Consider the following 17388-nt stretch of genomic DNA (forward strand, 5'->3'; position numbering starts at 1 on the left):
TTTCTACTGTAGTGAATGGGGTTTAGATGGGGGGGGGGGGGGATGGGGTTTAGATCTAGATGTAACTGACTTAAAACAATCTGTAAAACATTATTAAGACAGCCAAGATGGCAATTCAAACACTTTTTAAAATAATACACATGCTAGTAATAGGATTTTTCTGTTGATTAATGGACATGTATAAAATGACTCAAAGAGGAATTCATGTCTGACTTCAAAAACAAGACAAACTTATTACTTAAGGCATATGTTATAAAGGTAAAATAAAAGAAAAGCACAAAAATATTGTGAATAATAATAAATCAATTTTCAATGGGTAAGATTTGTTAATGATATCTCTCATACAGTAAAAACAATTTTGGATACCTAAGACAAGATATCAAATTATTTCCAATTCTGCCATTATGATTAATTCCAGGGTTACCTTCATTAAAAACTCTAGCAATAGTGTTGTATTTTGCTTAAAATATAAAGTTCTTTATAAATAAGTAGTATTTTCTAAAAATAAAACTCTTACCTTCATGCCTTGGCTCTCTTTAAGGAATGTGTATGCCATACCACCACCAATAATCATCTCGTTTACTTTGTCTAAGAGATTTTCAATCAGCTGGATTTTATCTGCTACTTTAGCACCCCCCAAAATTGCCAAGAAGGGCCTGTAAATAAAATGTAAATATAATGTATGTTTGAGGCTTATTTTAGTACCTAGAGAGCTACAGAATGTGACAGCATTTTGACCCAACACGCGAGAATAAAATTGACATGTTATGGACATGAGTCAGGCAACAAAATGTGTGACTCATCTAAGTCTAAATCCATAAATAAAAATATCAAAAGACTCCTACAGACAAACTTTCAGAACAGAAAGCCATTTTTCAAAGAACTTAGGTTAATATAGGAGGGTTTGATGTCCTTCTCTGGGAAAAAAATCTCTAATGTACCAATGAACTCTTCCATGGTTTGAAATAAAAAAAAATAATATTTTGTAAAGTCTTTAAAAAACCTTTAGGTAATACAACTTTTGGTACATGCAATCTGAAATAGATTAGTACCTCCCATTAGATAACTATAACACTAATTAAAAAATAATGTATCATTAAAAATAATCAACATTTAAAATGGTAAGTAAACTTATAATTACATGCTATAAAATATTTATAAATTTTTTTGTCTTCTTTCAAATTTCAGACTTTTGTGCAAAAATTAATAAACCATCAGTTTTTGTATTAAGTACTGCATATTTCTTATGAACATAGTATTTAAGACTTTTATATCTCGTAACTATAACCTATCTTGTGTCTCTTACCTTTCAGGGTTATCCAAAGCCTTGGCGAAATACTGAAGTTCCTTTTTAAGCAAAAATCCTGAAGCTCTCTTCTCAAATCCTTCTCCCATCATTGACGAATGAGCTCTGTGTGCAGTACCGAATGCATCATTAACATATACATCTCCCAATTTACGAAGACTTTCTCTAAAAGCTGTAACTTTGGCAGGATCTGCTTTGACTTTTTTACCACTGGCATCTACACCCTTTCCTAAGAAATATAAGGAGTTTAAATAGTTAATGAATTTTATTCATGACATCTTGAATGTCATGAATAAAATTAATAAATTTAGCTAGATCATGAAAAATAGTAAATAAAAATGTTTCACCACCAAAAAATTTAAAAGTAAAAACCATTATCTCTTTAAGTATTTTTGCTGATTACATTTGCATTTGCTCTTCAGATATTAGCTTCTTCACGCCAATTTTCAGTATTAAAATATATTGAACTTATTTTTAGTACAATTTTTCTTTTCTGCTTTAACATGAAGGTCATGCCATACACATTAGATCAAGTAATAAAATCTTTCTTATTGGCACAAAAATCTGCAGCCAAAACAGAAGAATTGATTTGGCCAAAAATGACTTTCAACTTTCCAAGTGATTTCCAAACTGGAAACAAAGACTCAGCAGCAAAATCAATGTCAATAATGTGGAGATTAATACCCAAACATTGTCTATTTTACTCACTTGCCACATAGTTTTTGGATGGCTCAAAAATGTAAAAACATTTAGAAATGTATATTGGTCAAGAAGAGAATATGTTGAAAAATTAAAAAAATGACACATCAGTAATTTGTTTTTATGAGAAGTTATTGACCAAGTAAAGTAAGATCACTGAACAAAACTGATGAAACGAACATGTTAAGTAAGCAATTTTACATACAGTCATTTTTCTTAATATTTAACTGCACACAATTAACAAACTGAGCTGAAAATATACAAGGTTATTTTTTATGATAAAGACTAAGTTTTCAAAATTTTAGAAAAGTTAAGATGGATCAGAATGTTAACTTTGCTCATCTGACAATTACTTAACATCATATGTATTATGAACTCACAACTCACATCAACTTTTTACACAATTTACTAACCTTCTTCTTCAATGTGGTATCTCAAGTTTTCTAGCAAAATAACAGAACCAGGCTTGGGATCAGCACACTCCTTTTCAACTTCTGCACCAACACAATCAGGCAAAAACTGAATTGGCCTAGGAAAAATATACAAATTAAATTTCTTTCTGAATTAAATAAAAATATTAATACTTACTTGCACAGCAATTTTTCGAGTTCTCCAGCAACGGGCTTTAAGGTATATTTTGGATTGGGGCTTCCGTCTGGTCTGCCCAAGTGAGACATAAGAACTACACTTTTAGCTTGTTTATCCAGAGCATACTTGATGGTATCTAAAGCTGCTACAATTCTTTGGTTGTTAGTTATGACACCATCTTTTAAAGGAACATTGAAGTCCACTCTGAAAAAAGTATTAAATATAATGTCTTGTTAAAGATTATACAACTAAAAACTGAAGCACAATTTTTTTCTCTTTAATATTTCACTAAAAACAACAATGTCATGTTCATAAAAAATAGCGGCATAATTAACAAAAATTATCTATTTATTTAACCATTTGCTATTGTTTGAATTAATCGTTGCCTATAAAAAAAATAAAACATTTCATATTTGAAAAAAATGAAGAACCTAACCTCTATATGAAAACTAGTAATTGTCAAAATTTGAACACTTTATAACATCAAAACTTTTATACTGTATAATTACCTCATCAGAACTCTTTTGTTTGCCAGATCAATTGCATCAATTGCAAGTTTGTTTAGTGCCATTTTAACTGATGAAAATGAACGTCCCACCGCCGCTGGATTCAAAATGTTCTTAAAAATTGTCAATGTCATGTGGAGGTCAGTTGCGCGAGATGATGCCGATAAAAAAGATAGCTGTAAATGAATTTGGTGCGACTTTCAAATTTTTTTAAACACTTTGTATTGTAGGCTGTTTTTTAAATAATATGTGTACTTTGTTATTGTATAGAAAACAGACTGAGAATAAAACAAGTAAACTAAAACTGGCTTGACGATCGTTGAAATTAATTATTCTTTGATAGTGCACTGTTTTTATTGATAAAAGGTCGTTTTAAACTTGGAATAATACTGATAATTTGTTGAATTTATGTTTACAACTAATGTTTAGTTGTGTCTAAAGTTCATTTATGTCTTAGCGTTACTTAGATGTTTGTTTATTAGAAATGGCGATAAAAAATATTTTTTACACTACCTAAAGTCGTTTTTAATCCTTAAAATGCCTATTAAAATCGCATTGGAGTTTTTCTAACATTGGTTCTGCAGAAAAAATTAAGGATAGCTTAAGTGACAAAACAATCTATATTTTAATTAATTTGAAACATAATATACTTTTAACGATGCCTTGGTAGATAATAATAAAGAACTATTAGTGGTAAATGAGGATATGAAAAAAATGTTTCTTTTTTACACACATTTTTTCATAAAAATTTAGCTTGAAGGTGCTATGACTTGGCAGATTTCTTCAACATATTTTACAAACGGTTTCTCTGTATTAAAGTTCACTAGAATAAACTCTCCACCTTGAAATGAATGTCGTTCCACTGGTTCTTTATTTTGCTTATCTTGATTTCGCATTTGGAAATTATTATCCTCGGGCTCAGTATCACTGAACTCTTCTTCATCGGTCTCGTCTTCAAGTTCTACTTATATCATCTATTTTTTTTTTTTTTTTCAGAAGAAGGTTCGAATTTATTAGACTTGCGTGGCTTCGAATTTTTTTAACACTTTCCTTTGGATTAGATAGTCGTACTCTGCCACCGTTGTCTCGTCTGGTTTTTCTTCTTCTAAATCTTCTACACAGATGTTCTCCCCTGGATCAACATTTAGTTTCTTCCGTCTGCCGGACATAGTTGGTTTTACATATATTGCTATTTTCAAATATATCCTTCAACACGTTGGCAATTTCCCCAGCAGTCTTATCTTGAGAAAAGATTCGTTTTAAAACAGCTTCTCGGTCGAGAGGAGTAAGTCCGGTCGCTTTGAACACGACTTTTGTCAGCATTTTGGCCCCTAGTTCTACTAATTTTGCTTCCTGTAGACCTGGAAATCGATTTTTCTTTGTAAGGCCAGGTTGTGTTTGCTTTAGTTAAAACAGACCTCCATTTACCATTCAGTGGTCTGCTATTTGGGCGCTAAAAGAACAAAAAGTTAATATTATTTGTTTTGGCACTCTTGTTTGACAATAAATTTAAATCAGTCTTCAAATAATAGATGTAGATCAAACCATCCCGATTTGCTTCGATTGTAACGAAAGATTTCAGGAACATTTTCTGTCCATACAGACCACAGCATGTTTAGCTATGCGTCGAACAACAACTTTGGTTCGTCCAGGATCATCGGTGAAACATGTTTCATTGTAACTTATGATATTGTAGTATTTTTATTAAATCTAATTCACTAAAACACAATAATTTATATTACTTTATTCTACAACTTATTCGATACAACAATTTATTTTCGACTAACTGTTCTCAGCAAAGTTCCCTCTTTAAATATAAAATGCCTTTATTCGAGAATTCCGGCGATTCCTTCGAAGAGGCGAGAAGGTCACTCATACTGGTTTTGTTCGGCCTGCTTCTGGAAATTTCGGATCGTGGGTGACCCATCAGAATTCAGGTTGGCAAACAGGTCTTTCGACTGAGCGGCGAAATTACTAGAATAGAATAGAATTAGAAATAATATATTTACGGTTTTATGCGTTATAACATTTATCGTAACAATATTTTCATCAGGAATGTCTTTAAAAGTTAACAGCCAACTTATCAAAATATTCTATTAAAATGCCAATAGAAACTTCGCTTTATATTTTCTGATAGGAGAATGGATAACTCACTTGACGAGTAATAATGCGTAGTACCAACGTACTACCAACTAGTACCTATCCAGTCTGTTGTAGGTAAAAGATCCTAATCTTCGTACTTGTTTGTTTAAATAATTTCGAACGAGATCTTTAATATTATCTTTATCTAAGGGAAATCCCCACTCCGCGGCAAATAAAACAGCATCTTTTAAAACCACTTCGTCCTCCTTTGTCAATGAAGTCTGACCTCCATAATTTTCATATTTTTATTTTTTAATTTTCGATATAATGTCGATTTTGATATCACGGCATTACTTGAAGCCCCCGCCAATGTCCATCTAAGTACCGTTACAAATTATTTGTTAAGGCTTCTTCTAATTCATCTTTACTAAAGTCGTGGTATTTTCTCTTGCCCAACACTCTTATACTTATTGGGCATTTTGTCAAGTCACCCAAAATCTAACAAAAATTTTTAAAAACCATTAGGGGAAATGTGCCTATGATGGACCCCTTAAGGAAAAAGCTCCCTAATAATTTTAATTATTTACTTAGCGGGCTTTAAATATGACCACATAACGTCTTGTTATTTGTATAATATGCAAATGTTTCAAATTTTGATAAAAATTAAGATGACAAAAGTTATTCATAGTTTACTAAAATCCTGTTAAGGGTCCATCATGGGCATATATGCGCTCATGATGGACCCTTTGATACGCCCATGATGGACCCGTTGCATTTTGTATAAAATAAGTAAATACCAAATTATTTTATTAAACCAAAAGATATTCGAAACGATAAATAATATTACAAATAGGTATTTTTAAGAAAAAAGTTACATGCACAATTCACAAATTGTTTACGTCCAGGATTTACATCTGCACATTTATTGTGACACCAATTCTTACACACTTGACAACGAATCCATTTTTCTTTGGATCGTCAATGCGAAAATAGTTCGTTACAGTAAATGCAAGCTGCATCGTCTGAGTCGTCTGCTTCAAAGGAAGATTCACAATCGTCTTCAGAACTGTTTGTAGTTGAAACACGAACTTGCCTTTTTACTTTTCTTGCGTCTTTTTTTCTTTTTTTTTGCTTCTTTTTCTGCAATTTTTTGTTTTATATCATCAATTTCTGGCGTTGAATTTAAATATCCTGTTTTACCCCGTTTTCTACCCCTTTTCTGAGTTACTTCAGATACTCCAGCTAAAGGAGGAAGACAAATATCTTCGACCGAGATGTTTAGGACTGACGATGATGTTGATTTCTGATCAGTGATTTTTGATAAACCTTTAATCGAAGAAACATTTTGGTTCCGATGTTCCGGTAGTGAGTTCTCGTCAGAACATCCTGGTAGTGGGTTTTGTTCATAATTTTCTCTATCTGTTGTTATAGACGGCAAAAATTGCCAATCCTCGAAGACATCTGGATTGAACGGTTCTATTCCTGTCTTTTTAAATGCATTTATTGCATTTGATGGAAGAGCACTTTTTAAATATGCTTTATTAAAGATACTGGCTACTTTAAATTGGGTAACTGTTTTACCTGGATTCTGTCGCAGCCATAATTGAATTTCTTGGCCGTAGTAAGTTTGAAGTGGTCTAAAAAATCCTACGTCCAAGGGTTGAACGTGATGAGAGCAGTGAGCAGGAATACAAAACATAATAATACCGTTTTCTTTTGCAAACTGGAGAGCTTCAAAACTTTTATGACTACCATGACCATTGAGTAACAACAAAACTTGGTTGGTTTTAGAAGCCTTTGAATACCTTAAAAAATGTTGCAGCCAGAGACAGAAAATGTCGGAAGTCATCCATCCGTTTTCTTGAGCGAAGGCTACACTTACAGTAGGTGCATCGATCATAAGTTCGTCTTTCTTCCTCTGTCGAGGAAAAATCAAAGCAGGAGGAACATATGTTCCAATTGCATTCATTGCACATACGACCGTAATATGTAGACCGCGTTCTGCACTACTTAAAGCACCAACTTGTTTGCGACCTTTACTAGCATAAATCTTCTGCGATCTCTTTTGCACAGTTGTCAAACCGGACTCGTCCATGTTATAAATGTTTTCCGGTGGAAATTGAAACTCGTCTAATATATGTGCTAATGCTGTAAAATAGGCACATATATTTGGTTTATTAAAAGCTTGAGCCCTTGCCAACGAAGTATTTTCTGGAGTTCGTAATGATAATCGTGGATTTCGCTTTAAAAAGCCTCTGACCCATTTCCAGCCTGTCATCTTGGTTTCCTTATTAAAACTGTGGCTAATATTGTTTATTTCAGCTACTTCGTATACAAGTTTTCGTAAATCTTTACTGGTCAGGCCAAAAAAACGAGCTTCCATGGTGATAATATGGTCAGCAATTTCCTTTTCAATAGCAGTGGAAAATATTGGTCTTCGTCCTCCCAAATCACCTTTGGTACTTCCTTGCTGCTTATTAAAGCGCCTTTTCAAAGTCGTTTTTGGAATGTTAAATGTTTTTGCTGCCAACTTAAACCCCATAGTTTTTTCTTGTATGCTTTTTAAAGCTTGCTGCATATTACTCTCATTCCACTGTTGCCTTTTATGAGGATCCATCCCTGTAAAATGTATTATGTTAATCGTTAAGTAGCAACTTATTTCCTTTTTCCTATGATGGACCCCTAGTCCGTCATAGGTAACGACAAAGGGGTCCATCATAGGTTAATAGACAAGACAGTAAATTTAATTCTGTTACTTTTGTTTTGACCATTCTAACCTAAAACAAAGTATAGTATTTGACAAAGAAAGTGTAGTCATTTTATACAAAACAAAAGAAACACTTAGCTTAATGTATGTTACCAGTAAAGTATTACTTACCAAAAAATTTTATTAGATCAGCAACACCAAATTTTAATTTTATTTTACAAATTTACTGTTATAACCGCCACGGGTCTGAAACTTTGCAAATACTAAACTACAAACTTCGTGCGCAAGCGGCAACCAGCGATGTGCATGTAACCGCGCCATATTTGAAATTACAGCAGGTGGTCCATCATAGGCAGGGGTCCAACATAGGCACACTTCCCCTATTTAGCCTCAAAAAATAAAATCAACAAAACTGGGGTTCAAAACCCCTTAAGAAGGCAATAAACTATTGTACACTGCCTCTGTGCAATAGTTCCTGCAATCTGTTGGTGATATTTACCTTAAGTCTAGTTTAAAATAGCCGAAGGTCGCTGATTCGACTTACAGAATATTTTTATTTAATTCTGACAGAGACGTAAAAGACTCCTTTCATTAGTTTGTATTAGACGTGGATATGATGTTTGCAGATTGCAACCCTGAAATAAATTTTAGAAAAAACACTGGAATATAGCATTGATACTCTTCACATATTTAGACTACAAAGCAGCCTACGACTCTGTGAATAGAAGAGAAATGTTCAAAGCAATGAAACAGCTAGGAATACCAAATCAGTTGGTAAATTTAATAAAACTAACTATTGAAAAAGTTGAATGTAGAGTACGAATTCAGGGGGAACTGTCCTGAACTTTTTAAAACAAATAACGGGCTGCGCCAGGGAGACTCTCTCTCCTGTATACTGTTCAATCTGGCTCTGGAAAAAGTAATACGTAAGGCATATATCACAACTATTGGTTCAATATATAATAACTGAGTGCAAATCCTTGCCTATGCTGATGATATCAATATTGTTGGAGAACGGAAAACTCTGTACAAGAGTCGTATGTAGCATTAAAAGAATCAGCTACAAAAATGGGTTTAATAATAAACACCAACAAAACGAAGTATACGAAAATAAGCACGCACCACAAATCCTACGACTACTTGTTATAGAAAACGGCGTCATCTAAGCAGTGAACGAATTTGTATACCTGGGAGCGCTCCTTAACACTGAAAATAATACTACCACAGAGATAAACCTTAGAATATGCACAGCCAACAGATGCTATGTATTTTGGGCTCAATTTCCTTCTTAAATTTACAATTATATCCAGAAATACAAAAATAAAACTCTACAAAACAATAATATCTACGTCCAGTCCTAACATATGGTTCAGAGACCTGGACTCTAACAAAAAGTAATGAAAACATGTAAGGATGATTCGAAAGAAAAGTACTAAGGCGAATCTATGGAGCAGTGAATGACAATGGAGTGTGGAGAAGACAATATAACTTCAAACTTTATAGAATATACCAGGAACCAGATATCGTAAGACATATTAAGATAGGACGTCTGAGGTGGATAGGGCATGTAATGCGGATGGAACAAAATGACCCAGCTAGAAAAACGCTCCTTGATGTTGGCCAGAGAACAAGAGGAAGACCCAGATCAAGGTTCCTTGATAAAATCGATGAAGGCATGAGAAATATGGGAATACGTGCTTGGCGGAGAAAGGCGATTAATAGAGACGACTGGAGAGAAATTCTTGAGGAGGCTAGGACCCACGTAGGGTTGTAAAGCCAGAATGATGATGATATTTTATTTAGGCATTGAACTTCACTTTGTTTGCACATAATCAGGGATGTAAGGGCCATCGGGCTGCTTTCCAGCGCACGTGTGCAAATTATGCTTGTATTTTTTTTAAATCAACGATTTCAAACTAACTCATCAAATCTAATAACGTTTAAGAAGAAATGAAATCGTTGTCTAGACATTTTGGTTACAAATAGAATAGCCCTTTGGGGATTTTTTAAATTATTAACAATTTGAGGCAAACAATGCACCTTTTTAAATACGTACCTACCTACATCTACCAGTAAAAAGTAAAACATTTTAAACGAACTTTCAGAGAACTATCTGATATAAAACACGTTTAAAGCTTTAAAATTTATAAATGGTGATTTACTAATTTGTTACCTACATAGAAAACTATAAAAAAACCTAAGAATTCTTAATATTCAATAAATGTGAATAAGTATTCTAAAAAGCTACGATTAGTTTAAAAGTAAATTAATTTGTAATATCCCAAACAACTTTTTTTTGAAATAATATAAGTCAGAAAAAAATAAACTCATTCTATGGGTACCTACCATAAACAACATCCATCCATCCAATGGCATTACAGCCCAAATCGGGCCTTGGCCTCCTTCAACAGGCTGCTCCAATAATTTCGATTTACCGCTGTTCTTTTCCATGAACGCGTTCCCAGGCAGTTCCTGGCATCCTCATCGAATTCGTCTTCCCATCTCTTTTTAGGTCTTCCAACAGGTCTTTTTCCCTGCATTCTTGCATTTAGTAATTTTCTGGGGATTCTATTCTCATGCATGCCGACCACGTGCCCTGCCCACCGTAATCTCTGCAGTTTAGTGTATTGTGCTAGAGTTGGTTCGCTATATTGCTCGTATATTTCTCTAGTGTACCTAATTCGGCAGTTGTTGTTTTCACTTATTGGGCCCAGTATCCTACGTAATATTTTTCTTTCAAACACATCTAATGCATTGGAAGATTTCTGTGTCACCACCCATGTTTCACAACCATAACTTACTATGGGCCTGATTATTGTTTTATAAACCCGGAGTTTTGTTTTCCGGTGTACGTCTCGCGATTTGAATATGTGACCCATCGCGAAATAGGCTTTATTTGCCAGCATAAGCCTTCTATTTATTTACGGTTCTTCTTCATTGCTTGCGACCAGATCCATTTCTAGGTGTGTGAATCTATTCACATGTTCTATATCGTCAATAAAGTGTTGTTGCGCCAGACTATTTGATCTGGTTTGTATGAGTAGTTTTGTTTTGTTTGTATTTATTGCTAGCCCTACTGCTTCTGTTTCAACTCAATGTAGGTTTCTTCCGCTGCATTCACTGTTCTGCTCATTATGTTTATATCATCTGCATATGCTGCCAATTGGGTAGATTTGTTTGTATGTTATTTTCGCTCACCGTCAACTGTCTAATTACATATTCAAGAACAAGATTAAAGAGCGTTACATGGGGGAGTGTTTCTATCAAGAGAATTTTAAAAAAGTGAAGAAAACCATTTCTAAAATTTTAAAAATTTATTGCAAAACACTGCAATTTTTTTACTTACAGTCCAGTAATCAAATATTTAAACTCTACAAACGAGACAAACAAGCTGAATTTTGCTTAGAATGTCAATTTTGGTACCCCAAAAAGGATGCAATGGAATTTATCACTCCTACCATCGGGCTTCCCCTTAAAACCCTTGTAGGCGGGGAAAAACAGATAATTTTGAACAAAAATGTTTATTGGTACTTTTTGTGTAAAATGAACCATTTCCCCAGAAACAATGCTTCAAATGACCTGTAATTTTTAAAGCTATGATGTAATTTGAAACTTTAAATTCAGCTTTTAATCCGACACCCTGATAGGGTAAAAGGAAGATGAGAAAGATAGAAATTCTGCTTTTTGTAGGCATATTTCAGATTTGTTGCCAAAACTCGATATAAAAATTTTATATTTTGGTTAATAAAATCTTTTATTCTCAGATGTCGCTATAGCATCCATATTGAATCCATTGTATTATTGCTTCTTTTGACAGAAAAGATTTGATTTCACTTTTAGAGCTCCTGTACATTGCTCTGATGAATCCTGGTAGGATGAGATACATATAAGCAAATATACAGAGGCACTACACATGAAATCAAATCTTAACTGTCTTTTCTTTTATCAAAAGCAGTTATTAGATACCTGTATCAACAATTGACATTGGAAAATCATTAGTTCTGTGGTCTATTAACTGTGTGATGTAAACTATATTTATAATATTCTCCTTTGTAATTTTATAACACATTATTCATATTTTGTTTTATTCTCCAGAAGCTGCAATTATAATAACAGTTTTTCTTCTAGGTTAAAGCCTTCTTTTGTCAAACAATCAAGTTTTATATTTTTTGTTCAAATTTTTCATAAAGAAAACAAATATCTACAAATAAAGTATATTTTCTTAAGATCTAGTTACAAAAGAATATTAAAAGAATAAAAGTGATATGTAAATTGTTCATTCTGTCCATCTGTGAGCACAGTGCGGATTCGTACAGACATAATACAGTCTCATTTCTTCTTCAGCTCTTCTTGTTTGTGCTTGGAAAAATACAGCTTCCCTAAAAATAAACACCAATAAGTAATTTTGCTTTGATCAACAAGTTTTTATAATTATTTTTGAAAAATAATAACATATATCTCATAAATCACACATTAAGTAGTAACAAAGAATATAGACGCTTAGTCTATATTCTTTGGTAGTAATATTGTGTAATACACAATAGCATTACAATTTTAAATGAGTACATACCTATGATTACATTCTGGACACTGATGATCTTCTGTTCTTGGTAATGTGGGATCAGATATTACATCTGCCACTATATGGGTAAGTTCACTAAAACAAAAAGCGTTAATATGCTTCTAATATCTCTTAAAATAAGCCTTACTCGATTTCGTGCATAATTTTGTTGACATAAATACATTTTGAATCTGCATGTTGCTTATAGTCACAGTTTCGGCAGGCGTATAAAAGTATTTTGTTTTCTTTGTCCTCCTTCGGGTATAACATGTTATTACTGAAACAAAGTATATTTGTTGAGGAAATTTTAAAGGTTATAACTTCACAAAATATAATTTTAAAATTATTTGGCGTTCTTACCATTCTTGGCAAAATCTTATGCCTACAAAACCTGGTCCTTCACTGTGAGAATCGTATCCTGAAGGTTTTGCCATATTTGTATTTATTTTACCGCAGAAACAACAATACTTTCAAGAAAAATAAAGTCGAGAATATTCCATTTCCAATTAAATTTTAAGACGTCAATGTCAAATGTCTTTTATTTTAAAAGCTTAGTCAGTGACATCTATTATGTTAGTCAAAACTAAAGAAATGCATGTTGCATACTGCATAGCACACATTAAAAAGAATAGTTCAAAAATATTACTCATTTCTGAACTTAATTTTGATTTTTGTGACATGACCAATAAACAAAAAAATGCTCTTAACATAGATTTATATAGACGATGAATTTATTTGTGTAAATTTAATGATCAGTTCTTCCCATATATGTAGCAATAATACAACTCTATGGTTCTTCTGAATAACTTGTCAGTAAATTACGTCTTGAAATCGTATTAACCTATGCTCAGTTCATCGGATAAGTATATGGATTTTCAAAACGTAGCAAGATCACACCATAACAAGTATTATTGTAAATAAAGTATTTAAAAATTAAATATTCAATCTGCCTAAACTATATTTCATATAAACAGGACAGAATAAAGGCAAATATAAAATAAAACGATATTTTTATTAAAAAATATAATTTATACTTAGAGTACGTTAAAATTATTCCGCAACCAATACCTTAGCGTAACAATTAAAAATAATATATGTATTTATCAGAGGCATCCAAATTCCAGTTTGATTTTCGACGTTTTTCAGGGTTGGTGGTTTACTTCATGTCATCACTTGGTATATTATGCAACACCTTTAAGTGTTGTTTTATGTAACTCTTGTCAGTAAATCCCTTATGGCATTCAGGGCATTTAAATGGCTTTTCCCCTACATGAGCCCTGAGATGCTTCTGCAGTTTATTATTTGCTGTGTATGCCTTGCTACATAATGGACAAATAAATTTTTTAATAGAAGGTTTAACCTTAATATTACCTATTCCATGTGCTTTCGATTTATGTATATCCAAAGACTTTTGGAACTTATAGCCTTGATCACAAATCTCACACCTGAACGGATAAAAATGAGAGTGAGTTATGATATGACGTTTTAATACTGACATATTTATACACTTCCTGTCGCAGAGATGACAGGGAAAATTCCTTTCCCCCGTGTGCGTCTTTTTGTGACTATCTAAGTTTATTTTCAATGGAAACTTTTTATCACAAACATCGCAAGTGTATTTCCACTGAGATCTATCCATATGAACACACATTTTGTGTTTGTATAAGTCAGAAGATGTGTTAAAAGCTTTCGGACAAATTTCGCACCTATAGTTTCTTTTATTTGCGTGAATTTTTTCGTGGTGGTACAAATCACTGGCAGTTATGTAGCCTTTACCACAAAAGGAACAAACGTGTGGTCTGTCACCAGAATGGTATCTGAAAAATAAACAATTCTTAAGTATTTGAATGCCATATGAGAAGGAATGTTAAATGAAGTGAAAAATCGAGAGAAAATCATCAGTTTTGCAGTGCTTTTGAGTTAGCAGAAGTCATAATGGGATTAAAGGTTATTTAAATCTAGTAATATTAGGGGAGTTACTTGATTTTACCCCTCAAGTATGAGATCATTACAAAATACTCAAAATTATTTCATTTATAGTTGTTCCCAGCTAAGTTTCTTATGCAGAAAAGTACATTACAAAAAGAACTAGAGTTATAAGATCAACAATTCTTGTTTTGGCTGAAAGTATACCATGAAATATTGTCCAAATTTTTTCTAAGCTATGAAATTGTTAAAAATTATATGACAATTACAATGATCACAGCAGAATCAGAACCAGATGTTTAACAACTTTAAGTTAAATAAAAAAAAGACAGTACAGTAGACAATACAGTGGACTAGTACCAAGCTTCATAATAGGTTTTCTGTATTTTTAAAATTATTATTATTTAATACTTACTTTAATTAATAATTACTTTAATAAAGAAAATGATGATGGCATGAGTTCTTACCTACCTTTTATGAGCATTGAGGTAAACCATTGATGCAAAACTTCGATTACATATATCACAAGTAAATTTCTTATCTTTGTTGCTATGAACATTGTCAAAATGTCTTTTTTGCATATATTTATTTGTAAAAGTCAGTCCACATTCAGCACAGCTTGGAACTTTTGGCTGACCATTGTCATCCCCTCCAACATTACCACCTGAAAAGTAAAAAAATATTCAATCCGATATATAATAAAAAAAAAACGAAAACTTACTGTCATGTTTAAGTTCGCAAATTTTTGTGTGTTTCTTTAACACATATTTTGATGCATATTGTTTTCCACAAATTTTACATAAAACCTTTTTATCTTCAAATGTTTTTTCTTTTCGTCTTTTCTTTGGTTTCTGTACGACTGGTTCAGCTTTAAAATCGGAATCAGAATCATCATTATCGTCTGATGGTAAATTATTTTCCAATGAAGAATCCTCATCTTCTTCATTATTTTCATCTTTTGCAGGTTCAGGAAGATCTTGTTTAATACTTAAATCTTCATCTTTAACCACTTGATCCTTTAGTGACCAATACCAATTATAGGAGTTAATACATAATATTTTAAAAGAATGTACATCGTACAGCCTCTGCCTGCAGATAACACATACAAAAAAAGAGCGCTCCCAGTTCTAAAAAAGACACTGATTAAAAAACAGGTTCTTACATTTATACAAGAAAAGATCATTTCATAACAGCCTTCGGTCTAGGATAATAAACTATAATAAATACCCGTCTAGACCAACACAAAACTCAGGTGCGAAAAATACTTGTTTCAATAAGCCCAAAATAATGTCAAATATTTGCCATAATTCTAAAAAACTTAGACACGGGGCTGTTATAAACATAAAAGTAACAAGAACAAACATAATGAATTCTTTTGTTGCTTAGAATTGACCCCATAAACTGTAATAGAGGCTATTTACCAATTCTGGAATACATTCTGCTAGCTGTTGTACGATATCCGCGTTTTGAGATTCGTCCTTTGAAACTTTTATTAATTCTGAAGGGGTTTTCAAACATATTAAACAAATTTCTGACATATTTACCAACCAGTTTGTTGATGTTTGATAAGGGCTAGCCCGAGCCACGATATTTTTGTATACTAAACATCAAATGTCACCCAACCATCAACAATAAATTCCAAAAAAAAATACAAATAATTTTTGTCTTCTAGTCATTCAGAAAATTTATTGTATACTAATCTAATGCAAAAAAAAACATAGTTTAGTATCCCTAATTTCCAAATATAACTTTTACCAGTTTTGATTAAAACTATTTTATTCTACTGGTGGCTGAACAGTCCAAAAATAAACACAGCACAGCACAGTCTCACATAGCAATGCTAGTCCTATTTTAAAAAGTAAAACGACAGTTGGTGCATCGTCTAGTGCCAGGGTGCGAAACTATATAGATACATAATACACCAAATTCAAAAGGCATGTAAAATTACATAGGATCATTTTAAAATAAGGGAAAATCAAAATAATGTTAGTGTGTCATGATATAATGCTAAAATAATAAAAAACTTCTTATTCTATACGATAATAATATGTATATATTTTTCGTATACTATTTGGGTTTTCTTGTTATGTTGAGGTTATATTTTTATTTTCAATTACATTAAAATGCCAAAGTGGTTAAAAAAATTAAAGAATAAAATATCTCCAAATTCTTTATTTATAAAAATGTTACAGGAAAAGTTCAAAAGTTGTATGTGTTACAAGAAATATTAATAATACAAGCCAAGTACAGTATAATTTAGTGTTCTTAATGTTGTGGCAAGAACTTGTCAGTATTTAAATAATTGTTTTGTTATTCTTATGTCAAGTATTATGTTTTATATGAATACATCTTGGTCTTCTTACCAGGTCGTGGTAAAAACAAACTCGAAACGGCTGTTCTCTTAATGTCCCTATATCCAATTTTGTTTATATCGTCCACTCTTTAAAATGACTAGCGCATAATTTAGGGCTCTTAACAGTATTCAGCCATTTATCAAACATATCCAAATTTCGTAGACTTGGAAAACGGTATTGCTTGCTATAGTATATATAGTATATTATAGTAGCAAAGAATATAGACACATTATGCGTCTATATTATTTTCTATAATAGTAGCAAAGAAGATAGACGCTTAAGTCTATATTCTTTGATAGTAGTATCCATGCAATCTGGAACACGTCTTCTTTTTTGTTCAGTTCTTCATATGCCAATTATTGTGTTATTCGATTCTGTTCGATTCCATAATTAAAAATCGTCGAAAATTGTACCTTTTTGTCAAGGTTAGTACTTAAATATCTACTAACCTTGCCTTTTTGTACTACATATTTATGAAAAAACTATTTATGAAAAATGACATCTCGTTTCTGCGCATGGAGGTAAAATGTTTCGTATCTCCATGCGCGTAACGAGACTAGCAGTGCGACCAAATGGAAGGGTGCACAAATAAAAACGTGCATTGACCTTAACTATCCTTGTTACCAATTAAGGCTTAATTTATCTGTGAAAAGTAAGAG

The 17388-nt window shown here is 32.4% G+C and overlaps 3 protein-coding genes across 3 annotated transcripts in view; all 3 read right to left on the reverse strand.

The window, feature by feature from the left end:
* The window catches only part of LOC140440301 (probable phosphoglycerate kinase), a 41394-nt gene extending 37900 nt beyond the window's left edge, over positions 1 to 3494 (reverse strand). Inside the window, exons 1-5 of the mRNA XM_072530726.1 lie at positions 3103 to 3494; positions 2594 to 2797; positions 2419 to 2534; positions 1307 to 1535; positions 518 to 656 (exon numbers count right to left, since the gene is read on the reverse strand). Coding sequence (XP_072386827.1) covers positions 518 to 656; positions 1307 to 1535; positions 2419 to 2534; positions 2594 to 2797; positions 3103 to 3233 — 819 coding nt within the window. The 5' untranslated portion in view covers positions 3234 to 3494. The remainder of the gene's footprint in view (positions 1 to 517; positions 657 to 1306; positions 1536 to 2418; positions 2535 to 2593; positions 2798 to 3102) is intronic.
* Positions 3495 to 12090: 8596 nt separating this feature from the next.
* Positions 12091 to 12966, reverse strand: Polr2I (RNA polymerase II subunit RpII15). Its single transcript, XM_072528195.1, has 4 exons — positions 12810 to 12966; positions 12598 to 12726; positions 12459 to 12545; positions 12091 to 12267 (listed from the first exon to the last, which is right to left on the reverse strand). The coding sequence occupies exons 1-4, from the start codon at positions 12881 to 12883 to the stop codon at positions 12165 to 12167; spliced, it is 393 nt and encodes a 130-aa protein (XP_072384296.1). The 5' UTR covers positions 12884 to 12966; the 3' UTR covers positions 12091 to 12164.
* Positions 12967 to 13457: 491 nt separating this feature from the next.
* On the reverse strand, positions 13458 to 16184 carry LOC140438536 (uncharacterized). Its single transcript, XM_072528196.1, has 4 exons — positions 15797 to 16184; positions 15097 to 15502; positions 14847 to 15039; positions 13458 to 14266 (listed from the first exon to the last, which is right to left on the reverse strand). Exons 1-4 carry the CDS (start codon positions 15911 to 15913, stop codon positions 13606 to 13608), a joined length of 1377 nt encoding a protein of 458 aa, XP_072384297.1. The 5' UTR covers positions 15914 to 16184; the 3' UTR covers positions 13458 to 13605.
* Between the last annotated feature and the right edge of the window lie 1204 nt (positions 16185 to 17388).

Source organism: Diabrotica undecimpunctata, chromosome 4 (assembly GCF_040954645.1).
Source record: "Diabrotica undecimpunctata isolate CICGRU chromosome 4, icDiaUnde3, whole genome shotgun sequence".
In the NCBI taxonomy this organism is placed as follows: Eukaryota; Metazoa; Arthropoda; class Insecta; order Coleoptera; family Chrysomelidae; genus Diabrotica; species Diabrotica undecimpunctata.